Source organism: Haliotis rubra, unplaced genomic scaffold (genome assembly GCF_003918875.1).
Source record: "Haliotis rubra isolate DU_JTF1 unplaced genomic scaffold, ASM391887v1 Scf307, whole genome shotgun sequence".
NCBI classification, from domain to species: domain Eukaryota; kingdom Metazoa; phylum Mollusca; class Gastropoda; order Lepetellida; family Haliotidae; genus Haliotis; species Haliotis rubra.
Window position 1 is genome coordinate 655,312 of NW_025766977.1, and position 27,525 is coordinate 682,836.

The following is a 27,525-nucleotide window of genomic DNA, read 5'->3' on the forward strand; positions in this document are numbered from 1 at the left end:
TGAATTTTGTTCAAATTTGTTGCAAAGAACATTAAAAATTCACACTTTGAATTACAAATTTCCCACTTTCCCAGATATTATTAATATAAGAACATTAAAACAAATCAAATTTTGAACAATATAATGTTGTTGTTTTTCATTTTTCCTGACAAATGCACTCTTAGAATCCTAGATGAATTCCCCCATTTTTTTAGCTATTGCTGTGTGGGTCAGTGATGTCCTGTGGATCAGTGATGTCCTGTGGATATACAGTGTATGAAATAAGGCCCGTCTGACTGCCCGAGACGGGCTAGGTTTCTACCAGATGGTCTAATTTTACAGCTAGCCAGCCTGATGGACAGGTGACAAAAATATTCAGATAACGTGTCCACTGGCACTGTCTATTTAGTATTTAAGAAGGACTGGTCAAATCTCTTCCGGGCAGGTAATTTTTTGAAGTTACCAGCCCAGATGTCTGGCCGGGTTTTTGGCGTATTTTATACACTGGCATATATATATATATATATAAAAGAAATCAATAGTGATTTACATGAGAAATGGTTCATCAGGTGACAGATATTTATAGAGTGTTAAGGCAGTGTTAAGGCAGGTCTTCGCTATTCTGAACTTGTTTGTGGTTGCAAGGATAAATCGGTCTTCAGTAACCCATGCTTGTCCGAAGAGGCGACTAACGGGATCGGGTGGTCAGACTCACTGACTTGGTTGACACATGTCATCGGTTCCCAATTGCGTAGATTGTTGTTTAACACTGCACTCAGCAATATTCCAGCTATATGGCGGCGGTCTGTAAATAATTCGATTCTTGATCAGACAATCCAGTGATCAACAGCATGAGCATCGTTCTACGCAACTGCGATATGATGACATGTGTAAACCAAGTCAGCGAGCCTGACAACCCGATCCCATTAGTCGCCTCTTACAACAAGGATGGGTTACTGAAGACCAGATTTAACCCAGATCTTCACTGGTAGATGGAATTGGTAAATTAGATGATCAGGAGCTATGCTAAGTGTTGTTATGTGACACATTAACATTAGAAATGATATTTATATAGCGCACATATCCAGGCAACTAGTGCTTGCTCAAGGCGCTGGTATTTTTTCCCTCGATCATTGGATGTCAATCTCAACGGCACATCATGTTATCAATCTTAACTCCCTGGGGAGTATACACCTCTTGCAGCCACCAGGCGCACCGAGTTATTGTGGCTTTCTCATCAGAACGAGGTACCCATTCACAGCTGGGTGGACTTGGACACATAGTCACAGTACTTTGTCCAAGTTCACTGCATGTTGCTGTACCCGCAACTAGGTGTTTGCACGTATTCATGTGGCCACCATCTGGTCATATACCAACGGATTTGTGGGTACTTTGAAGTGCACAGGGTTGTGTACTGTACACTAGGGGTTGTGACAACACTGAAAGAGTCTGAACACAAAGTTGACTCCAAGGTTTTTACACACGGTCACAGGTGGGTTGATCCCTATACCTCAACCTCGCTGGATCACTAGCCTGGCACCTCAGACAGCTCGCCCACCATGCCCCAAACATATCTGTTTGTGAGATGCAGTCCGACAGTTGTATTTCAGAGCACTCACAGCTTAATTGTCTGTGGAACCAGAGTGCGATATAATTGTCTGGCAGCTACATTTAAATTTGACCAAATCAAATTCGATGTTGAATGAGTGAGTGAGTGAGTGAATAGGGCTGTATCTTGCCACAACACTGGAAATTGGCCTAATTTGATTCATGGGTTGATGGAGAGAGTCAGTGTGCAAGTGAATGAGTGATTTGGTGAGTTGGGTTTAATCTGGCTACCTAACTTAAAAGAGGTCAAATGTGTTTCCTTGTTGATTTGGTGAGAGAATGAGTGAGTGAGTTGGGTTTTATCTTGCTACAAAGAGTAGGAAGAAATAAACTTCATGAATTGAAACCAACAATTGGTTACACCTACTTGGACTGTCAGTCAAGACGTCATGAAGTAATTTTTTGATGATGTCGTATTGCCCACAGTCGGTTTACTCATGACTATCTGCTGAAAACAGATGGAGATGGGACTCCTATGTGTATCTCTTGCAATGAAGTGTTCACCTTGAAGCATACAGAAATTACTGGGTGAACTTTTCAAATGCAAATGACTCACATTATGAAGCGATAAATCTGAAAGATCTGTTTGAGAGCGGGCATCTCATTGTTAGCTACCTGAGGGAAGCTTGCTTTTGTTTTTTGAATTTGGTGCTATGACAGTTATATATATATATGTTTTGAAAAACTCATTTTGGACTTTGTATTTAGAATGTTTGTGAATGCAGACTTCATCTCATCACTATGTGGCTGGAATAATGCCAATGTGACGTAAAACCTAACTCAACTCAACTCTGGCTACAAAACTGAAAAGAGGTCAAATGTAATTCCCTGTTGATGTAGTGAGAGAGTAAGTGAGTGAGTTGGGTTTTATCTGACTGCAACACTGAAAAGCAGCCAAATTTGATTCCTGGTTCATGGAGTGAGTGAGATGGGTTTTATCTTCAGAATACTCTGAAACAAATCCATTTTAACTTTAGTCACAAAGAATGAAATCAGCGAGCTACAGAAGTTAATGGAGAAAAATGACATCACATTTTAAGTTGTATTTTGTATGTCATCATGGTAATAATACCAAGTTTTTTTCTTCACAAGCAATGGCAAGTCCACCCCAGAGGGTGAAATGGACAGCGATAGTCCTGACGTGTGCAAACAAGGCCCACACACAGGCTCTACAGAAAGGTAAAATGAAACCAGTTTTTGTTGTTTTCTTGATTTTCTTAGTTTTGCAAAGTCTTCTCTTGTTTGTTCATGCTAAGCGATACGATAAAAAAACGTTTGCCGAAAGTGTAACCTGTAGATTAGCCAACCCCCTTCTACAGACTGCTTGTTTTGGTCCTCCATAGTTAGCTTATCTATGGTAATATACAATACCAATTTGATTTTGATTACATTCTAAACATGCTTCTATCAAATGTTGATGTGTTGAACTAACAGTTGCCCCAAGGTAAAAAATCTGGTCCTGTGTGTCTTGTTTAGTCATCAGTTTCTGTTTGTGCCAAACCTCGGATTACTAAACATTTGTTATTCTAATTTTGATACATCAGTGTTTGACCTTATTTTTTATTGTATTTGTATTTTCTTTTTTGATCCTGTTTTTCAACCTCTCTGGGGCGCTAAATGCGTGTAATAATCTTGAACAGAACACTAAACCTTGTTTCACATCTATGTAGCAAAAAATTCAGTTTGATTTGTCTTAAAAATGCAATTATTTTTTAAGTAATATTTTATTTAGCAAAATGTTATGTATCCAAGGTCATCCCCCTAAAACATGAATACACTTTAAAGAGAGGATCTCAGCATCTATGCTATAAATATTCATTGATGTGTAAGACTGACTGAGTTTGGTTTTACGCCGCATTTAGCAATATTCCAGCAACATCACGACGGGGGACACCAGAAATGGGCTTCACACATTGTACCCATGTGGGGATTCGAACCCGGGTCTTCGGCGTGACGAGCCAACGCTTTAACCATTAGGCTACCCCACCGCCCCCGATGTGTAAGAACATATTGCAGTTACTTCAAGTTGAGCACTTGAGAACAGGGCCTAAAACAGAGTTCCATGATATTTTCCTGTGTACAGAGCTTGAGCTCCGACAGGCCAAGGGTTACATTGACAAGGACGTCATCCTGCTTACTGTAGAAGATCCCAAGTCTAACGTCGGGAGTGGTGGAGCCACCATCAACGCTTTGCTGACTGTTGTAGAGTTCATCAGTGCCAGGAAGGGCTACACGGTGAGTTTGTACATAGCACTGTTGTCAGAGGGTTCAAATATCACCTAGGTCCTACTGACTGTTGTAGAGTTCATCAGTGCCAGGAAGGGATACACAGTGAATTTTTTCATGTCAGAGGGTTCAAATGTCACTTAGGCCTACAGACTGTTGTAGAGTTTATCAGTGCTGGGAGGGTTATTGGAGTCTTACACGTTAAGGGTTTCAAATATCACTTAGGCCTACTGACTGTTGTAGAGTTTATCAGTGCCAGGAGGGTTATGGGAGTCTTACACGTTAAGGGTTTCAAATATCACCTGGGCCTACTGACTGTTGTAGAGTTTATCAGTGCTGGGAGGGTTATTGGAGTCTTACATGTTAAGGGTTTCAAATATCACCTGGGCCTACTGACTGTTGTAGAGTTTATCAGTGCTAGAAGGGTTATGGGAGTCTTACACGTTAAGGGTTTCAAATATCACTTAGGCCTACTGACTGTTGTAGAGTTTATCAGTGCCAGGAGGGTTATGGGAGTCTTACACGTTAAGGGTTTCAAATATCACCTGGGCCTACTGACTGTTGTAAAGTTTATCAGTGCTAGGAGGGTTATGGGAGTCTTACACGTTAAGGGTTTCAAATATCACCTGGGCCTACTGACTGTTGTAGAGTTTATCAGTGCCAGGAAGGACTATTGTGAGTCTTACACATTAGGGGTTTCAAATATCACCTGGGCCTACTGACTGTTGTAAAGTTTATCAGTGCTAGGAGGGTTATGGGAGTCTTACACGTTAAGGGTTTCAAATATCACCTGGGCCTACTGACTGTTGTAGAGTTTATCAGTGCCAGGAAGGGCTATTGTGAGTCTTACACGTTAAGGGTTTTAAATATCACCTGGGCCTACTGACTGTTGTAGAGTTTATCAGTGCTAGAAGGGTTATGGGAGTCTTACACGTTAAGGGTTTCAAATATCACCTGGGCCTACTGACTGTTGTAGAGTTTATCAGTGCTAGAAGGGTTATGGGAGTCTTACACGTTAAGGGTTTCAAATATCACCTGGGCCTACTGACTGTTGTAGAGTTTATCAGTGCTAGAAGGGTTATGGGAGTCTTACACGTTAAGGGTTTCAAATATCACCTGGGCCTACTGACTGTTGTAGAGTTTATCAGTGCTAGAAGGGTTATGGGAGTCTTACACGTTAAGGGTTTCAAATAGCCTACTGACTGTTGTAGAGTTTATCAGTGCTAGAAGGGTTATGGGAGTCTTACACGTTAAGGGTTTCAAATATCACCTGGGCCTACTGACTGTTGTAGAGTTTATCAGTGCTAGAAGGGTTATGGGAGTCTTACACGTTAAGGGTTTCAAATATCACCTGGGCCTACTGACTGTTGTAGAGTTTATCAGTGCTAGAAGGGTTATGGGAGTCTTACACGTTAAGATGTTCAGATATCACTCAGGCCCTACTCACGTTAATGTGATGTTACTGGACTACTAAAAAAAGCAGCATTAAACCTCACTGTTACTTCCTTGCAGGTGATCAACCCTGATGTGCTTCAAGATGCTCGAATACTCATCCTACATCATGTGAGTTGTACAGATAGGGACTCTTTGGTTAATAACTATTGCTTCACGAGGAATTATTAAATCTCTCCCTCTTGGATGAAAAGTGTAGGTGCTCTGCAAGGACATGTTGTTCACAAAGAACAGATACAATGGAACCTTGCTTATCTGGACCCCTCACATACCGGATGTTACTGACGTGGGATGAAATACATACTACTGTAATCACATAAGTTTCATGCACAACGTTCCATGATTTCAAACCCGTGAAGATCTGGGTTAGAATTGGTTTTCAGTAACCCATGCTTGTCATAAGAGGCGACTAACAGGATCGGTGGTCAGACTCGGTGACTTGATTGACACATGTTATCATATTTTGATTGTGTAGATTGATGCTCATGTTGTTGATCACTGGACTGTTTGGTCCAGACTTGATTATTTACAGACTGATGCCATATAGGTGGAATATTGCTGGGTGCTGCAATAAAGAAACAGCAACCATGATTTCAAAACAACCAACCAACCATTCAAATCACACTTACAACAGTCATAAAGTTGCTGAGCATGAGTAGTTCGATAAAACATTTCATGTATTTCATGACTCAGCTTGCCAAAGGGGAGGCTGCTTGTGTGAAAGGCTCAGGAAACACATTTCACATGCATCACAAAATGTGAATTCACAGTGTTCTCAAAACATGGAGTTCTGTGATGTATTTTAACATAAGGTGAGGTGAAATTGGGTTTAACGTCGTGCTTGAGAATATTTCACTCATAAGACGGCGATCAGTTGGATTGCATGTTTGCGGGTCAGTTGTGTATGTGTATGTCAGATCGGCTGCTTGTACTAGCCCAGACTGAAGCTGGTTTTATAGTGCTAGCTCACTGAGATACCATAAAATATTCAGTGAAGCATGAATATCCCACCTCAGACACATTATAGTGAGAATTAAGTCCTAAAAATCAGTCCTTGTTGTACCCATTAATGCCAAGCGCCAGGAAGGACCAACAAGTACTATATTTTAACGCCTTTGGTATGGACGAGGTTGAGGGATTGAACCAGCGACCTTCAATAGCGTTCTCGAGGTGACGCCTCGACCACTACACACACCCTGGGCACTCATTTTAACATAATACTACCAATGTTGTGTCATCGTTACTGATGCTAAAGGTCTTTAAATGTTAGCCATGGTTTTTTAACGGGGTAGATCAGTTGGATTGTGATGTTTGATTGTTGAACGGGTCAGTTAAAAGATTGAACATCAGATCAACATCGTCTAACCTGTATGTACGTACTGAAACAGGGTAATCAGTCTCTGCTCTGTGTTTGTGACAGGGACGACCGTACGGCTATGACACGTGTGGTCGAGTGTTCATGACCCTCCCTGTCCAATACACCTCACCGCAGTATGACGGACTTGTGGACATCCTGGACTACTACATCAAAATATTCACCGAAAAAGTAAGTTGTTTAGGAATCCCTCATGTGAGTGGGTGAGTGAGTGAGTATGGTTTTATGCTGCTTATGTGTTTGTGAGCAATTCATCGGTCTCAAATCAATCAAACAGACTGTAAGTACAACTGGGAAGTTGAGTGAGTGAGTGATTATAGTTTTACTCTACTTTTACCAACATTCCAGCAATATCATGGCAGGGGACACCAGAAATGGGCTTCACACATTGTGCCCATGTGGGGAATCAAACCCAGGTCTTTGGCGTGGTGAGTGAATGCTTTAACCACTAGACTACGCCACTGATATTGTAATTCCACTTATGATCATATGGGAACGTTAATATTGTATTAATTGTATTTGTACAGTTGTTATTATTAATCACTGTAATCAGTTATAGTGTAGTGTAGGCTCTGCTTGTGATGTTCACATTTCATTCATATATACTCAGCAGCAAAAAAAATGTCAGTACGAATTCAAAATTAGATAGGCACTGTAATCAAATCATTACAGAAATGGACATAATAAGCGGATCAAAAACATTTTTTGTGTACAATATCTTGACACATCAATGAATAATTCAGCACAATTTCAAGACATTACGTGAACGTTTGCAGTCCATTCAGACTCTTGACTTCAGTATCTAGTGTGACCACCACGAGCGACAATAACTGCAGCACAGCGTCTATGCATGGAGTGCACCAATCGATTGATGAAGGCCATTGGCACCTGGAACCACACTCTGAGAATGACTTGGCGCATTAAATCGGCTGTGTTCGGCCTTGGTAGGACATTATTCAGTCTCCTCTGAATTACATCCCAAAGATGTTCAATTGGGTTTAAATAAGGAGTGAGGGCTGGCCACTGCAAAATGTTTACACCGTTCTGCTGTAGGAAGTCCCATGTAGCTCTGGCAGTATGGGCCCCAGGCATTATCATGCTGGAAAATGTTGTTCCCGTGACGTACAAAATGTGGTATGACGTGGGGTCTGAGAGCCTGGTCGATGTAGCGCACCGCTGTGATGCCTCCTCTCCCTGGACCAAGGTTCTGGAACATCACAGGACCCACTCTCTGATTCAGGCCTATTCCACCCCATACCATGATGCTTGCACCTCCCCATGAGTCTCTTTCCATAACACATTGGTCTGAGTAACGCTGGCCACGTCGTCGCCATATTCTTGTTCTGCCATCTGCAGTTGATACGCGGTACCGACTCTCATCTGTGAACAGAACAGTTCTCCATTGTCTGTATCGCCAGTTGTGAGACGCTGCATCCTGCTGACGTTGTAATGTGAATGTTGCAAACAGGTTTGGGGGTGCATTTTATAGGGCTGGTCCTTGTGAACAGCACGTGCAGCATGAGTTGCATGAAAACCATGGAGAACACCGTACCATCTCCGAGGTCAGGATGCGTTTTTGAGACCATTTCCTGGGTTCCATTCTGAGTTTGGGAAGGAATGTCTTTGCTCAGGTAGAGTTGGAGATGTTGTAAAAAATATACAATCAAAACATTACATGAGTTTACAGTTATCCGTTTCTGCGAAGGAAAATCCCAAACTGACATTTCTTTAGCTGCTCAGTATATATGATATTTAGTTCATAAAATAGATTATTTTCCATATGCTGCTTAAGCTGTTTGAAATTTCTCTTGCATTCTTTTTCACTATTAATATTCATATTTGACTTTCATAACCCATGTATTAGTAATACCTTGCGCTCTCTTTGAAAATATCCATAAAAAGTATGATTGTGTCTCAGTATGAAATTTTAAAAATATTCTCTGAAAATTTCAATGTTTTAACTTTTTAACCCAAAATAAGACTTCGGATAACATTATTTGACTTTTCTAATTCATCTATTGGTATTACCTTGTGTACTCTTTGAAAATATATATATAAAGGTAAATTTGTGACTCAATATGAGATTTTAAAAATTATTTATTGAAGATTTCAATTTTTAAACTTTTTACCCCCAAAATAGGACTTAGCATTATATTTCAAGGGAGGACTTTTTAATACTCATTAGTTATAACTTAAACATGTTGAGAACACTCAAATCATTTCTGTACCAATTATTTGGAGGTTTTGTCACATTTTGACTGGACTATTATGATTCATCTGAAAGGGAACTATCCTCTATCAATATGGAGAAGCTGTTATATCTTATATAACTAACACATATTTATTCATAAACTTTGAACAGAGAGAGAGAGAGAGTTCAAGTTATGAACAATATGTTTGACTTTGTCCATGGTAGTATACTTGCAACGGCTATATCCAAAGCCAGTAGGAGTGCAATTAAGAAACTAAGTGTTGCCTTTGCTCTCCAGGTATTTGTCCATGACAATAGGTTTAAGTTTACTGAAAGAAGAGTGTATTTATTGCTAAAGACTGAAATCCACATCAATATATTTCTGCTGAAACCTCATGGAACCGATTGAAGTACAGGGGACCAGATCATGCATGATGGAACTTCCATGTCAACATATGGGTGACAAATTCTCACAGTATATCCATTACAGTGTCCTATGTGAGGTATTATCTGTCAAATACAACCAGCTGACTTCCACGTAAATATGAATCTATGTAGATTACTTGACTCTGGTTAACCTAATATATGTGGCTTGTCGGAATGTGTACCAACATTGTACGTCTTTGTCTTGACCGCTCACAAACACGTAAGTTGAGCAAATACAGCTTTGAGTCTGGGATTCAGGTTGATCATAGGCACGAAGGCGACATAACTCAATACTGAGAATGATAGAATCTAGTGATTCACTTTATATTCTACATGAATTGTTCAAGACATCAAGCAATTTGATTCAGCATCTCCGTAACACATATACCCAGGACATATGAACCCATCCCTTTTAGAGCATCAACACCTCAGCATTCTTGGCAAACAGTCACTTAATTGGCAAAAACGTCATCGGTATGCGTTAATCCATGTTCTCAGATTGATCTACATTATCTGTTGCAAACTGAATGAACTGACCCTGTGTACACCCATTTTCAGAAGCGTTGCACTTAGTTCCTTCTTCTGTAACTAGAGTTTGTAATAATGAACGAGATATTTATGAGCATATCAGTTGGCTTGAACATCAGTGATAGTGACCCTAACACCAAGAGTATCTAACACCAAAGTCGTGACAGAGATACCCTTGGTCTCATAGTCTGTATGTTTGAATCAATTTTGAGTATCATGCTTGGTGACAATGCTATTCCAAGCAAAACTTAACACTAACAGAAGATATTCTGAGTAAAGGAAGTCCAATAATTTGAAGGGTTGTGTTCAGGCTAACTTGAATATTTGAGATGTGGTTTGGTGAGTTGATTTGATTCAACGGTGCTTCCAATTGTTTTTCACTTACTGGTACATTGAATTGTACATGATTTCATGACAGTTACCCCCAACGACATGTAATGCCATGGGATAGTCATCCCTGTGTCAGTCAGAGATCTTTTTGTTTTCTGAGCAAAATTTAAAGATGGTTGATAAGCAAGCATGCACCACCTACTATTTAAGTTTTTGTCCATTAGTTATTTCATTTTTAAGACTACCAATATTATTAATTTTTTTACTAGCAGTAAAAAGGACAATACTGGTTGTGCTGTCAAATCCTTTCTATAGTTTGGCATGAAATGCATGTGGCCCTGTTTTTTTGTAAATATCTCTTCATCCAATGACCCAATCGATCTCAAACTGTGCAAGTGGATGTTTAGTCAGACAACCTAATCACACTGTAAATCACAGATTTTATGCATTTGTATTAAAGAATCTGTCTATGTAACTGTCAACAAAATAAACAGCAGAACGCAGACGGCTTGCAGAGGGAGGGAGCCAATGACCTGTAACAGTGGCAGTGTTGGGTCATAAAGGTAAATGCACGTGCAGTTCATGATAGTTACCTGTGCACTGCACAGTGATAGACCGTTTGGATCATTCACATTGACTACTTCTAGCTGTCATGAAAGCCTATTCAGATGAGGCTAAACGTTTAATTAGAAATGTGTTGAAATTTATTAAAGAGAGCAAACGTCGCAAACCGATTTATAAGGTGTCGGATTACATGAAACGTACAACTTTTGCTTTTGGCATGAAAAAGAACATCGTGCTAGAAATTGTGAAAAATAAACCAACAACCAATAAACAAAACCTTGTACAAAAAGGTAGGCATCCACAGTTAGATTCTTTTGACATCAGGGTCATCAGCATAGCTGACCTACATTGACGAACGTTGACCTTTATGACCCAACACTGCCGCTGTTACAAGTCATTGGCTCCCTCCCTTTGCAAGCCGTCTGCATTCTGCTGTTTATTTTGTTGACAGTTGCATAGACAGATTCTTTAATACAAATGCATAAAATCGGCGATTTACAATGTGATTAGGTTGTCTGACAAAACGTCCACTAGCGCAGTTTGAGATCGATTGGGTAATTGGATGAAGAGATATTTACAAAAAAAACGGGTCCACATGCATTTCATGCCAAACTATAGAGCTTTGATCAAGTAGCCGAGCATCCGTGAAGATCCAGTTTAGAATTGGTCTTCAGTGGGTGGGATCGGGTGGTCAGGCTCGCTGACTTGGTTGACACGTGTCTTTGTATCCCATTAGCGTAGATCGATGCTCATGCTGTTGATCACTGACTCGATTATTTATAGACTGACGCCATAGCTGGAATATTGCTGAGTGCGGCATAAAACTAAACTCAATCATTACAAGCGTAAAAACATACTCACTCACTCTGCTCACATAATAATATGTAGTTGCCAGTTAAAGTTAAAAGAGAACAAACATATCCTTCAATCACCTTTTGAAATTGTAATAAAAAAATTAGATAGAAAATATAAATGGTATTATATTTTCCTAATCTATCATATAATCTATTCTGGCATATGTTTCTTCAAGTTCTGTTAAATCTTGATACAGAATGTCCCCTTTATCACCAAGGTGCATAGTCTTACACAACCGCAGTGCATATATACTGAGTCAAAAAAGAAACTTCACAAAATGTAATTTGAAAAATAATGAATAATTCTTCTCTGCTGATGCATCTATGTATCCGAATTGGGATCCCTATCTTTCGACTCTAGAAAAACGTTAGCAAAACCCACTCAAACCCATCCATTCGTCGTGCAAATGACGTTAGTGCGAAATCAGGTTTTGCACGTGCAGTCGATCACGTGATCTTCGCATCGAAGTTTTCTTCATATGCACGTGTTTGCATTGGCCCCAAGAATTAAAAAAACACTTTTAAACCACAGTTCTAACGGTACTTGAAATGCCACGATTATCAAATGTGCAACGTGAACGTGCCGTTGGCATGTTGCAAGCGGGAAGATCAGTTATTGACGTCGCAAGAGTAATGGGATGCAGCCATCGTACTGTGTATGACTTGCGAGGTCGTCTACAACAAACTGGCACCACTTCTGATCGCCCAAGATTCGAATTAGATCACGTGTGACGTCACGAGCAGAAGACCGTCAAATCATCCCACGTCACCTACGTGACAGATTTCTGCCGGCTACATGAACCAGGGCTGAGATGTTTAGAGGTCGACTGTCCTCACAGACCATTCGAAATCGGTTCGCGGGCTGCCAATCTCCATTCTCGGCGTCCATATCGTGGACCAATATTGACGCCGTTTCATCAACGTCAAGCGTCTGCTGTGGGCCCAAGCGTCACCTCCGATGGACCCAGAGACTGGAATCGAAGTCGTCTTTAGCGATGAATCTAGGTTTACCCTCAGATTCGCGGACGGCAGGCATAGAGTCTGGAGGCGACGTCGTGAACGGTATGCCCAATGTTGTGTACAGGAAGTCGACAGATTCGGGGGCGGAAGTTGCATGGTGTGGGGTGCTTTCTGTGGAAACAACCGTTCCCGACTTCTGGTCATCCGTGGAAACCTCACAGCTGCTGCTTACCGCGACCAGGTGCTCACCTCTGAACTCGTTCCTTTCATTGCGGCTCATAGCCCAGGTCTACAGTTCCAGCATGATAATGCTCGGCCGCATACCACAATGTTGACACAAAATTTCCTTCAAAACGCTGGAATCAACATCATGGACTGGCCATCAAGGTCCCCTGACCTTAATCTAATAGAGCACGTTTGGGATGCACTTGGGAGAAGGCTTCGTGGTCTTAGGAACCAACCTCAGCATTTGCAGGAACTTGGCGCTGCCTTGCAAGAGCAATGGCACAGAATCCCCAACCACGTGTTCACAAGCATCAGGCAGTCAATTGAGGAGACGGTGTTTGGCAGTGGTGAATGCGCAGGGCGGCCATACACGATATTGAACTGAGAAATTTCGCATTTTTATTCTTGTGACTTGACATTCTGTATACCCATGTTTTGGAACGGCGGTGTAGCCTAATGGAACTGATTATGGCACTGTCAGTGTATCGAGTATATCACACAGATCTCAGCAATGAAATAATAACAATTTAACCATCTTACCATCTCTTGTTCTTTTATAGTGCCCTGAAGAAAGAATGTGAACTTTCTTTTTTGACTCAGTATAGTTATATCACCTCAGTCCTCCTCCTCATCTCTTTTAATTGTAGCTTTTAGCTGTCTTTTTAATCCTTTATCTATTTGGCTAACTATAGCCACATCTAGTTAGAGTTTTATAGAAGATATAACCTTTCCTTTCCATTCTGCTACTTCAGTCTATTGTAAACAAAGGGGAGATAACTCTCATTTATTTGTTTCCCATGTGCAGGAGTGTCCAAAATCCATGTTCAGCCTCATGTCATAAGTTTTCTTCAGGTTTAATTTTCATTATTTACTATTTTGTACACTTCAGTTGTATGTTTTGCAACATTTTATACCATTTTCTGGACTTTCTTTCAGATAAAAAATAATAATTGAAAAATACTATTTTTCATAGTTTTTGCCCCAAAAAAGCCACTTGGCATCAACATCCAAGGGAGGACTTTTTATATATTGTTTACAAGACTATTGCAAATGATATAAACACAAAACCATTTTTGTATCAATTTTGTTTAGGTTCAGTGATTTTTACTGGACTAAATTAGCAAGAATTATCTCCAAAACATTGTGACAAAGAATAAAATAAGAAGTTGTTATCGATTAACTGTAGTGTATTGGACTGTGAGATATGATAGTGTATTGGACTGTAAGATGTGATAACTAATTTATATCACAGGAATCTATTCTTCTTGTCAAAAATTTACATGACTAATGATGATTAGTGAGAACTGTAGCCTGGAACTATGTAATGATGAACATGTGCTGCATTGGCTGCATTGCTTACTTCAGCTGGCAGTGAAGGCAGATCCCGGTGTATGGATCAGTAGCACAGACATGCTCATCTCCATTCCAGCTGACGCAGGTGAGTCGATGATGATGATGATGATGATGATAACGATGCGATGATTGATGACAACGATACGATGATGATGATGATGATGATGATGACAATGATGCAATGATGATGATGATGATGATGGTAGCGATGATGACAATGATGGTGATGATGATGATGGTAATGATGCGATGATGATGATGGCGATGATGGCGATGATGACAATGATGGTGGTGATGATGATGACAACAATGGCGATGATGATAATGATAATGATGATGACAACGGTGGTGATGATGACAATGATGGTGATGATGACGATGATGATGACAATGATGGCGATGATGATGACAACAATGATGATGATGATAATGATAATGATGATGACAACGATGGTGATGATGACAATGATGGTGATGATGATTATGACTGATGACGGTGATGACAATGATGGTGATGATGACAATGATGGCGATGATGATGATGACAACAATGGCGATGATGACAATGATCTCTCTGAACCTCTCTGAACTCATCTCAGTGTACACACCGCCGCGACAGCTGAGATCACACCAACAGTTCCTCCTAACAACACCCCCTGTCAATCTCAAGAACTATGGTCACAGATCATTCAGCTATGCTGCTCCTTCACTGTGGAACAGTCTTCCCATAACCATCAAAACAGCAAAATCTCTTGACTTATTCAAATCTTCATTGAAGACCCATCTTTTCAGGAAATATTACGAATGACTTGCACAATTCCTGCAGTTGTTTTTTAGCTGTACACACGGGGCGCCTTGAGCATACACTAGTGTGTGGAAACAGCGCCATACAAATGGACATTATTATTATTATTATTATTAATGATGGTAAAAACGATGGTGATGATGATGATGATGATAACGATGCGATGATTGATGACAACGATACGATGATGATGATGATAATGATGATGACAACGATGGTGATGATGACAATGATGGTGATGATGATGATGATGATGATGATGATGAAGGTGATGAAAAAATCATTTTTGAAATTGAGAAAACATCTTTCTTATTGTTTGTAACAAGCAAAGAGTTTGAAAAACAGTTCCTATTGTTCCTATGTCTATCAAACACTTAAAGGATGCAGCATTTCTGAATGTACTGACAGCTTTCTGTGAGGAAACACAAAGGAGACTCTGCTGTCAATGTTGTAGATATTCCATGGGAGCAGTCGGAGGTCATTGCTGTCTCTGTGCCGTCCACACCTCAGTATTGTAAGGACCATGGAGTGTTTAAGATTGATGCAAAGGTGAGTACACAAGGTGTTGCTGAAACACTGAGGAACGAGTGAGGACGTTCTTGGATAATTCAATCAGTGTACGGGATGGCTTTCTGGAGTAGTGAATCCTGGAGGGGTTGATCCTGGTGCTGAGTTGACAGTGGGATCCTGAAGTATGGATCCTGGGACTGGATCGAGGAGGGTGGGATACTGGAGGGATCCTGGGACTGGATCGAGGAGGGGTGGGATACTGGAGGGATCCTGGGGCTGGATCAAGGAGGGTGTGGGATACTGGAGGGATCCTGGGGGACTGGATCAAGGAGGGGTGGGATACTGGAGGATCCTGGGGCTGGATCGAGGAGGGTGGGATACTGAGAGGATCCTGGGACTGGATCGAGGAGGGTGGGATACTGGAGGGATCCTGGGGCTGGATCAAGGAGGGTGGGATACTGGAGGGATCCTGGGGCTGGATCAAGGAGGGTGGGATACTGGAGGGATCCTGGGGCTGGATCAAGGAGGGTGGGATACTGGAGGGATCCTGGGGCTGGATCAAGGAGGGTGGATACTGGAGGGATCCTGGGGCTGGATCAAGGAGGGTGGGATACTGGAGGGATCCTGGGACTGGATCAAGGAGGGTGGGATACTGGAGGGATCCTGGGGCTGGATCAAGGAGGGGTGGGATACTGGAGGATCCTGGGACTGGATCAAGGAGGGTGGGATACTGGAGGGATCCTGGGACTGGATCGAGGAGGGTGGGATACTGGAGGGATCCTGGGACTGGATCAAGGAGGGTGGATACTGGAGGGATCCTGGGGCTGGATCAAGGAGGGTGGGATACTGGAGGGATCCTGGGGCTGGATCAAGGAGGGTGGGATACTGGAGGGATCCTGGGGCTGGATCAAGGAGGGTGGGATACTGAGAGGATCCTGGGGCTGGATCAAGGAGGGTGGGATACTGGAGGGATCCTGGGGCTGGATCAAGGAGGGTGGGATACTGGAGGGATCCTGGGACTGGATCAAGGAGGGTGGGATACTGGAGGATCCTGGGACTGGATCAAGGAGGGTGGGATACTGGAGGGATCCTGGGGCTGGATCGAGGAGGGTGGGATACTGGAGAGGGATCCTGGGGCTGGATCAAGGAGGGTGGGATACCTGGAGGGATCCTGGGGCTGGATCAAGGAGGGTGGGGGATCCTGGGGGACTGGATCAAGGAGGGTGGGATACTGGAGGGATCCTGGGGCTGGATCAAGGAGGGTGGGATACTGGGAGGGATCCTGGGGCTGGATCAAGGAGGGTGGGATACTGGGAGGGATCCTGGGGCTGGATCAAGGAGGGTGGGATACTGGAGGGATCCTGGGGCTGGATCAAGGAGGGTGGGATACTGGAGGGATCCTGGGGCTGGATCAAGGAGGGGTGGGGATACTGGGAGGATCCTGGGGCTGGATCAAGGAGGGTGGGATACTGGAGGGATCCTGGGGGCTGGATCAAGGAGGGTGGGATACTGGAGGGATCCTGGGACTGGATCAAGGAGGGTGGGATACTGGAGGATCCTGGGACTGGATCAAGGAGGGTGGGATACTGGAGGGATCCTGGGGCTGGATCAAGGAGGGGTGGGATACTGGAGGGATCCTGGGGGCTGGATCAAGGAGGGGTGGGATACTGGAGGGATCCTGGGGCTGGATCAAGGAGGGGTGGGATACTGGAGGGATCCTGGGGCTGGATCAAGGAGGGTGGGATACTGGAGGGATCCTGGGGCTGGATCAAGGAGGGGTGGGATACTGGAGGGATCCTGGGGCTGGATCAAGGAGGGTGGGATACTGGAGGGATCCTGGGGCTGGATCAAGGAGGGATGGGATACTGGAGGGATCCTGGGGCTGGATCAAGGAGGGTGGGATACTGGAGGGATCCTGGGACTGGATCAAAGGAGGAGGATGGGATACTGGAGGGATCCTGGGGCTGGATCAAGGAGGGGTGGGATACTGGGAGGGATCCTGGGGCTGGATCAAGGAGGGTGGGATACTGGAGGAGGGATCCTGGGGCTGGATCAAGGAGGGGTGGGATACTGGAGGGATCCTGGGGCTGGATCAAGGAGGGGTGGGATACTGGAGGGATCCTGGGGCTGGATCAAGGAGGGTGGGATACTGGAGGGATCCTGGGGCTGGATCAAGGAGGGGTGGGATACTGGAGGGATCCTGGGGGCTGGATCAGGAGGGTGGGATACTGGAGGGATCCTGGGGCTGGATCAAGGAGGGTGGGATACTGGAGGGATCCTGGGGCTGGATCAAGGAGGGATGGGATACTGGGAGGGATCCTGGGGCTGGATCTGGATCAAGGAGGGTGGGATACTGGAGGGATCCTGGGGGCTGGATCAAGGAGGGATGGGATACTGGAGGGATCCTGGGGCTGGATCAAGGAGGATGGGATACTGGAGAGATCCTGGGGCTGGATCAAGGAGGGTGGGATACTGGAGGGATCCTGGGGCTGGATCAAGGAGGGGTGGGATACTGGAGGGATCCTGGGACTGGATGAAGGAGGGATGGGATACTGGAGGGATCCTGGGGCTGGATCAAGGAGGGTGGGATACTGGAGGGATCCTGGGACTGGATCAAGGAGGGTGGGATACTGGAGAGGGATCCTGGGGCTGGATCAAGGAGGGTGGGATACTGGAGGGATCCTGGGGCTGGATCAAAGAGGGGTGGGATACTGGAGAGATCCTGGGGCTGGATCAAGGAGGGGTGGGATACTGGAGGGATCCTAGGGCTGGATGAAGGAGGGTGGGCGTGGACAAAAAATGCAAAATTAAAAAAACTATATGAATTCTGAATTTTAAGTTTGAAATGTGTTCGGGAATTGATGAGTTCTTCAAGTGAATTACAATTTGAGATGATATGAAACATTTGATGCGTGACTCTTCTATCTGATCATTTTTTTAACACTAATGTCCTTATCAACAAATTTACTTTTTGTGATCTAATATCAATGCATTATGTGACCAATGTTAGTGTGTCTTAAGTAAATGTCTAATCTTCTAAAGTATGATTCCAGGGATTCGTAGAGGACATTCTGTACAAAGAAAAAGTGGAAAATTTGGAGTCTTGTCAGAGGTCAGATGGATCCGTGCCTTCCGTGAGTATCGATGATGAAATATATCAGTAGTACACTGAGGTCAGATCAGGTCCAAGGTCAGATAGATCCATGCCTACAGTGGGATCAGTGATGAAATATATTGCTGACACCTGTCGGATGTCAGATCGATCCATGCCTACAGTGGGATCAGTGATGAAATATATTGCTGACATCTGTCTGAGGTCAGATGGATCCATGCCTACAGTGGGATCAGTGATGAAATATGTTGCTGACATCTGTCGGAGGTCAGATGGATCCATGCCTACAGGGGGATCAGTGATGAAATATATTGCTGACATCTGTCGGAGGTCAGATCGATCCATGCCTACAGTGGGATCAGTGATGAAATATATTGCTGACACCTGTCAGAGGTCAGATGGATCCATGTGAGTGAGTGAGTGACTCACTCACTTGAGGTCTCGAAAATCTAATTTTAAATGCAAATCCTATCACAGTGAAAATAACATTCAGAAAATTGAGAGAATGACTTTGATTTGGTGGTGAGGCTGGTGACTTAAGTGCTCATGATATTAACCTCTGGTTTGTATGATCCAGATTCAATCGTTTTCAGGCTATTGATTACTGTCACATGATGTAAGTCAGTACTGTGTTCATTTTTTCTAATTAATGTTCATATTTTCAGGTGGTGGGAATAGTTTACTTCAATGAGGCGGTTGCTGGGAAACTACTGTCCTTCTATATGAAACCCCCGCTCGATGCCTGCACCTACATGGGTCTGGACAGTGGTCAGCCCCCACTCCAGGTAACATACCATGTTAGTTAGTGAGCTTGTGAGTCATATATCTACTTACCTCATGTGTCTTCAGCAACCTTGGTGGTCATAAGAGGTGACTGACGGGATCGGGTGGTCGGACTTGGTTGAGACATATCATTGTATCCCAATAGATTGATGCTCATTATATTGATCACTAGATTGTCTGGTCCAGACTCGATTGTTTCCAGACAGCTATTGTATAGCTGGAATATTGTGAGTGTGGCATTAAACAACTAAAACAAAGTTACCTTATGTAAATTCGATCCAGTCTTGTCACTTCATTTAATCAGATTTGAAAATAACTTTTCTAAATCTAAAATCTGTTTCTAGCTCTCTTTGTTTTTTGACGTCATGTTGCCAATGACGACTGGACTGTCCGAGACAGACTTTGTGTCTGGTGAGAGAAGCGGCACCTTTGGTAAACCCATGCAGCAGCAGAGTAGTGAGTCTCGGACCAACATGGCGCTGGCTCGCACTCTTCTGTGGAAGGAGTTGCGTGGATACAGGATGAAGACATGTGAGTCTGTCTCCAGCCTCGCAGTGAAGTACTCGTGAACATCCGGGATAGAATTGGTCTTCAGTAACCTATGTTTGTCGTAAGAGGCGACTGACGGGATGGGAGGTCGGTTCGTTGACTTAGTTGACACATGTCATCGTGATCCCAGGTGAGTAACGATGCTCATGCTGTTGATCACTTGATTGTCTGATCCAGACTTGATTATTTACAGACTGTCCCGATATAGCTGGGATATTGCTGAGTGCGGCGTTAAGCAGCAATCAGTCAATCAATCAATCAATCAATCAATCAATCAATCATGGTGAAGTTGAAGGAGAAGCTTCTGTGTAAAATGTAGCCTCCATAGCAACGTCAGTAAAACTATTGTAGCTGTGATAATGTAGCCTCCATAGTTAGCGGCGTTCAGTAAAAGTATTGATAGCTCAAAAAGATGTTAAATTATTATTCTTGTTTTGCCTGGGCCGGCATTAATGTCTGGGAGTCAGTATAATGTGTTTAAATGCGGCATGGCATCTCAGTGGGTTAGCACTATTTAATGAGTTAGATTTGTCATATGAGCGAGAAATATTCTCAAAATCATTGTGTTCATACTCATTATTATTCTTAAGGCAAAATTTAAATGGATATTTATGATTAGAGAATCAGGTAGGAGAACATGGAATTTCCATTTATTGCCAATCAGGGTTTCTACTGGTTTGTAAACATATTTGACTATCCATCCTCACATCCACTGACATTCACATCCACTGACCCACTCACTCATTCACTCATTCACTCACACATCCATCGACCCACTCACTCACGGACACCCAAATCCACTCACTCAACCCACCCACCCACTCACCCACCCAGTCTCTCTCCTTCAACCACCCACTCACTCACTCACTCACTCACTCATTCAACCGCCTCTGCCATTGAGTGCGGAAGGTCACGAGTTCGATCCCCGATCGCGTCATACCAAAAGACGTTAAAATATGGTACTTGTTGGTCCCTGCCTGGCGCTCGGCATTAATGGGTACAACAAGGACTTGGAGTCACTATAATGTGTCTGAGTGGGGTATTCATGCTTCATTGCAGCATAGTATCTCAGTGAGCTAGCACAATAAAACCAGCTTCAGTCTGGGCTAGTACAAGCGGCCGCACAATTACATGCATGCATGCATGCACGTCGTCATGTGAGCGAAATATTCTCAAGTATGACATTAAACCGCATTTCACCTCACCGCACTCACTCATTCTCTCACCCACCAACTCACTCACTCACCCAGTCTCTCTCGCTCACCGTAGGTATGTGGAGTTCCACGATCCGACTCACCCACCAACCCTCACTCACTCACTCACTCACCCAATCTCCCTCTCTCTTACCCACCCACTTACTCACTCACTCGCTCACTGGAGATATGGTAAGTTCCACGACCCAACTCACCCACACTCACCATACTCACTCACCTACCAACTCAATCGCTCACTCACTCACCCAGCCTCTCTTACCCCCCACCAACTCAATCAATAAATCAATCACGTATCACTCAAGCATAAGCTCACTCACTCTCTTTCACCCAATAACTCAATCAATCACATATCACTCAAGCATCAACTCACTCACTGACTGACTGCAGGTATGGTTGAGAGTGGGAGCTTCCACTACCTGACAGACCTGGCCTCGGAACACAAGAAGATGATGCTGTCCTGCCCCCTAGAGCAATGTGGCTTCAAGGATCTCATCTGGAATAACATTATCCACTCATGCATCGAGGTAGGTTCTGCTGTAATGGTACTGTCTGATTACTTATACACTATTTCCTGCTATTCCAAACAAACAGCCAGTCACTCATCAGATGAAAGCCAAATTCTTTTTTTTATTTTATTTCTGATATTGATGCCCACCCTGTGAACCACAATGTATTTTCTACAGAGTGATTATAAAATCCCAGCTATTCAATCTGCTCAATGAGCTTTTATCGAACCTTAAAACACACCTGCACCATGTGTCTATTGCTGCTGTTATTAGATGCCAGTTTTGATGAACATTTCAGTTTAGTTTTCAGAACGTTTTATTTTCAATCTAACAAATGAATTAAATATTGATTTCTTTCTGTAGAAATGTGCAAACAGCACGTTTGGGCTCACATGACTTGAAGAATCAACATTAGCTATGGTGACACATGGCATGGTTTTCAAATTGATTTTTTGTATAATAAATTAAATCTTTTCAAATGTTTGTATAGATAATAAAATCTGATCTGATCTGATAAAACCTGATCCTTTACAGTAAACAGTGTTTATCACAAACTGACGAATATATGAAATATATGAAACTGAAGGATATATGAAACTGACGAATATAACAAACTGACGGATATATTTCATTCCTGGCGGATATATCAAACTGACAGATATATCAAACTGATGGATATATCAAACTGATGGATATCACTAACTGACAGATATTTCAAACTGACGGATATATATTCAACTGACGGATATAACAAACTGGTGGGTATATCAAACTGGCAGATATATCAAACTGATGGATATATCAAACTGATGGATATCACAAACTCAGAGCTACAGATAACTTTTTGGGTCATTGAGTTATGTACTCGCTTGTGTTCATCTCAATTGGGTATCCTAATTTTCCTTTGAGTAACCAAATACATTGTACTCATCTCACTCAAACTCAATTGGGTATTTTGCCATTTTCCAATAATTTAAAAATATAATAAAATTTAAATTTGAGTGTTTTTTATTTATATTTGATCTGTAATATGAGAAGCGATAAGAAAAACTGCAAGTTGTTAAGTTCATATCCTGAAATAGAACCTCTCAGTATACGTCAGTTATAGTATCTATCCACCGGTACGCATATTAAGATTTGACATTTTTGTGTGTACGCGTGTAAGATCACATTTATTGAGTATTTACAAAAATTCAAGCGTACTTGTACTCAATAGACTTAATAGGAATTGAGTTTTCACATAAATATTTGCGTCATTTACGCAGATACGCAGCTTATCTGTACCTCTGCAAACTGACAGATATTTCAAACTGACGGATATATATTCAACTGACGGATATAACAAACTGGTGGGTATATCAAACTGGCAGATATATCAAACTGATGGATATAACTGGGTTTTTTTTTCAGTTATATATGTTTTACCGGTAGTTGGTAGGCGTATAATGAACCATAGTATTTTTAGACTTAAACTATCTCTTGTTATGCCCTTTCTTTCGTCCTTTCAACTGTGGTATTTGTAGGTTGATTTTTAGTGTAATTCATCGTGTATGTATAGGAGAAAACATGCCCCCGAGGTTTTGGTAGAGAATGTAAACCCGAGGGAGGAGGGATTTCCCTCCTCCAAAGGTTTTACATTCTCTACCAAAAACCAAGGGGAAGTGTCTTCCCTAACATATAAACCGTCAATGATGGATAATTATAATGTTTATAGATGATCATTTAATGAAGCTACATAACAATAACTGAAGCGCAAGTAACATCAATTTAATGACAGTAACTATAAATAGATAATTCAACCCCAACGTCTTTGTCGGCACGGTGGCCGTGAGGTAGAGCGTCTGCTTATTAACATGATAGATGCGATTCTAATCCTGCTTTGGAAAACATTTGCACTTTTATATGATCTTGGACGAAAGTTTTCAATTGATTTCAAACACTCATATATCATTTGAATGTTGATCTTCACATAGAGTTAGGAAAAAGTAAAACCTTGGAAGAGGTCTTACTTACAAAAAGTAAAACCTGGGAAGAGGTCTTACTTACGAAAAGTAAAACCTGAGAGCAAACAAAAACCTCAAATGCGGTTATTCTGGGAAAGGAAGAGATGCTTAATACATAGTGAGAAGCAGGCTTCAGGTTTATATGCCAGATGAAGACCTTGTTGTGTTCACTTTAACATCCTTAAAGTAGGCGTTAAAATTTTATGGATACAATTTCACAGGTAACTTACTACCCCTACACCGTGTCTGGCCAAGCTAATTCTTATGCCTAACAGATAGGATTAATTAACAAAGGGCTGCGTGAGCATGAATAACCTGTGGAAACTACCAAATATAATTTTTCATTCTTTTAAACGCCCTGCGCGAATTATTATAGGATAGTGACTGGAAGCTCATGAAGAGGATGTGACCTGCCCAGGCTTAACATGTGACCTGTCCAGGCTAATCATGTGACCTGCCCAGGTTGATCATGTGACTGCCAGATGGAACCATTCTCCTTTTTGTCTTTCTTGGGTGCAGACATCCTGTATCAGAGCTATCCATTTTTCTATTTAATAAAGTTGTTCTGGTGGTGAGGTGTTTTAGTAACTTAGGAACAAGGTAGTCGGATAGGAAATTACCTCTCAGTATCACATAAACCAGGGTTTTATGCGATGCGCAAATGTGGAAAATGTAGCAAAGAATCACTGCATTTAGAGGGACGCACAATATTATTCATTGTACCCACAACACCTCTATGACTTTGTTAAGTGTTTGGTTGTTTCTTTTAGAGCATTTACGTGCATCATAACATCCATCAGACCACATGATCAATGATTCATTCCAGGCTCTAAACGTACAGTTCTCTACACCGTTAGCTCACAGGACCCTCGTAGTGCCATTCTCTTCCCACAGAGGTAACTCCTGTCATATCTTCCTACGTAACCTCTGTTCTAATACGGCCCTTTCATGGTGTGAGCATTCAAGACTCGTGATTGGAGGCAATCAGCTTTGGTTGTGCAATCAGCGACGTTGTTTCAAAAGTGATCATTCGCAAGGCCTCGGTAATTTCCGTATACTTCGAGAAAACTAAACCTCTTCCCCTGCGCGATGCGTAAACGTTTCTTCTAGACAGAACTCAGTCATGTTATGGCGGATCAGTGGCGTCTCCATCGCCCTCGTTGACAACGGACAAGCTAACCATTAAACGTCTTGTGTGTAACATCAACATACGTCCCCGGCAGATGGGGGATATTTGTGGCCTCACATTTGCTTGTGTTAGTCAAGTTGAATCTAAGTCGATGTAACACGTGTTCTGATTGGATAGAAAGAAGGGAGATAATTCGTGTTGCGATCTTTTGCCGCTAGGGGATTTTACGAGAACCAGGAAATATGGCCGTATTAGAACAGAGGTTCGTAGGAAGATATGACAAGTAACCTCTGTGGGAAGAGAATGTCGTAGTGCCTGCAAGGACACTAATAATTAAAAATTAGGGTTCCCCAGACCCCCATGTTTGTGAGTCGAGGTAACACCCTGTAAATGCAAACTCTGTACTTGCAGCAAGAAGACGTTTGATCGTTTGATCGTTTGATCATCAGGAATTATTTGCATAGGCATATGCAGCGGGCAGCAAACGCTGCGAGACTTGTGGTCATCTAGGTGACGACTTGGTCAAAGCCAAACATATTCCAGGGCTTCAGAACCTCATTGCAGGTGCCCTGTCATGTCCAGACCGTCCATTGACGACCGAGTGGAAAATCCTTCCATTAATATTTTGGTTGATCTGCCTACCAAACACAATCCGTGAAAATCTGGGTTAGAATTGTTCATCAGCAACCCATGTCGTAAGAGGTGGTAAGACTCGCTGATTTGGTTGACATATGTCACTGTATCCCAGTTGTGTAGATAGATGCTCATGATGTTGATCACTGGATTGTCTGGTTCAGATTATTTACAGACTGCTTCCATATAGCTGGAATATTGCTGAGTGCGGTCTTAAACAACAAACAAACAAACTATCAGAGTAAATTACTGAGGAACGGAAGACTACAGATGATTGATTGAGAATAGTAGAATTGAGAATACTCAGTTATATTTTATCATTTTGGTAACACTTCATTATTCAGGATGAAGCTGAGGTGGATAGCAATGTCACAATCATAAACAGTCGTCTGCAAGGGGAGGTAACTGTAGGAGCGAGGAGTGTCGTGAGTCATTGTGACCTGCATGGCCGGATCAGCATTGGACGGGATTCTGTCATCTCCTGTCTTAGCGTGGAGGAAGTTAATGTAAGACATATTGTTACACGGCAATAAGTCAGTGATCATGAGTACAGATCGCACCATTTCTTGTTGTTTTATTTCAGTAAATGCTGCTTCCTGCCTCTGTCAGCGATATTCTAGCCTTGGGCTGGGGGCATGGGTAAGCCTAATGGCTAATGCATCCACTCGAGTTCGATTCACCACATAGGTACAATTTGCAAATCCCATTTCTGGTATCCCTGCCGTGAGTGAATTTGGGTTTAGGCAGCTGTTAGCAATGTTCCAGCAATATTACAGTGGGGGACACCAGAATAGGCTTCACACATCGTACCCATGTGGACAATCGAACCGGGATCTTTGGGACGCATGCTTTAACCACTAGACTACACCACTGCCCCTCCTGAACGTGATATTGCCGGAATATTGCGAGAAGCGACATAAACCCATACTTTCTCACTACAGTCATCATTGATATCTCCAGGGTATACGTTACGATCACGTGGATGCATCCACGCCTTGGCCCGATAATTATATTACCTCCCTTTGCTGGCTCCTCATTCTCACAGTAGCCAATCAGCTAAGCCGCCGTTACATCAGAGCTTGCCAGTGTCAACAGCTTGACAGTGGTCGCAGTCGCGAAGGTTTGTTCGCAGTACCACTCAGATTTGAGAAATAATACAAACAAATTGACAGATCTGAAACTTTACAAAACATGTAAAAGAACTCCTTCCACATCTTCAGAGTGCCCCCTGCATCTATTGTGTTGCCAAGTTTAAACGGTTAGATAATTTAAGAAGTGAAAGTAAGTTGTGACTGGTTCGCTCAACTTCCCAGTGTAGACACCTGATTGGATAAAAAGCCAGGCAAAGGAGGTAATAAAATCAACACAAAAAGCCGTGGATGCATCCAGGTTATAGTGCAGAGTGATCGTAACGTATACCCTAGAGATATCGAGGATGCACTACAGTGTGCTGTATTGACTTCTGTCAAGCAACTGGTGGTGGAATCAATAAGCATCAAAACATCTGTCTGATTACATAGAACAATTTCATGATTTTTACAGCTACACCAGGTGCAACCAAGTGAATTAATCAGACTGCACTGCAAATATTGGCTGTGCCATGATTTCAACAGTCGTATCGCTGTAACTGACAGCAGACAATTCCTTATCAGCAGACTGAGAAGCATATCCATGGTCATGACTCTCCAGAACTGGTCACAACACCTCATATCTTGAAGAGTGAGTGAGTGTAGTGTTACGCCGCACTCAGCAATATTCCAGCTGTATGGCAGCTATATCTGGAAGAATGTTAGCATATACATGTAGTTGCTTTTCAACTGATATTTTCAGGCCTACCTTACAAACGGTGAACAAATCACCAAAACTGAACTCATATACACCAAAACAGAACAAAAATCACCAAAACTGCAACAATATCCTCTAAAACCGAAACAATACATCTGTAATGGAAGACTAATTGTTTGAAATGGAAACAAAACTCGCGTATCAGCTACAAGAGCGCGCGAGAACGGTCGCTGAGCGTACAAAACGGCGTTCATAGCATCCCAACACGGCAGTCATAGCATCCCGAAACGGCATACAAATCATCAAAGATGGTGGCGAGGGGAGACGAATAGGCTTTGGTACATAATGTTTTTCATCACTGTGAGTCTAATCTTGAAAATTTGATACAATACATTTGATACATTTGAATACAAGTTTGAGAAATT

The 27,525-nt window shown here is 42.5% G+C and overlaps 1 protein-coding gene across 1 annotated transcript in view; it reads left to right on the forward strand.

Annotated features, from left to right (window-relative positions):
• Window positions 1-27,525, forward strand: part of LOC124282926 (L-fucose kinase-like) — a 75,846-nt gene that overhangs the window by 24,278 nt on the left and 24,043 nt on the right. Inside the window, exons 3-13 of the mRNA XM_046718976.1 lie at window positions 2,680-2,766; window positions 3,671-3,822; window positions 5,326-5,376; window positions 6,686-6,811; window positions 14,084-14,156; window positions 15,331-15,425; window positions 18,440-18,520; window positions 19,164-19,283; window positions 19,626-19,812; window positions 21,432-21,568; window positions 25,660-25,821. Coding sequence (XP_046574932.1) covers window positions 2,680-2,766; window positions 3,671-3,822; window positions 5,326-5,376; window positions 6,686-6,811; window positions 14,084-14,156; window positions 15,331-15,425; window positions 18,440-18,520; window positions 19,164-19,283; window positions 19,626-19,812; window positions 21,432-21,568; window positions 25,660-25,821 — 1,271 coding nt within the window. The remainder of the gene's footprint in view (window positions 1-2,679; window positions 2,767-3,670; window positions 3,823-5,325; window positions 5,377-6,685; window positions 6,812-14,083; window positions 14,157-15,330; window positions 15,426-18,439; window positions 18,521-19,163; window positions 19,284-19,625; window positions 19,813-21,431; window positions 21,569-25,659; window positions 25,822-27,525) is intronic.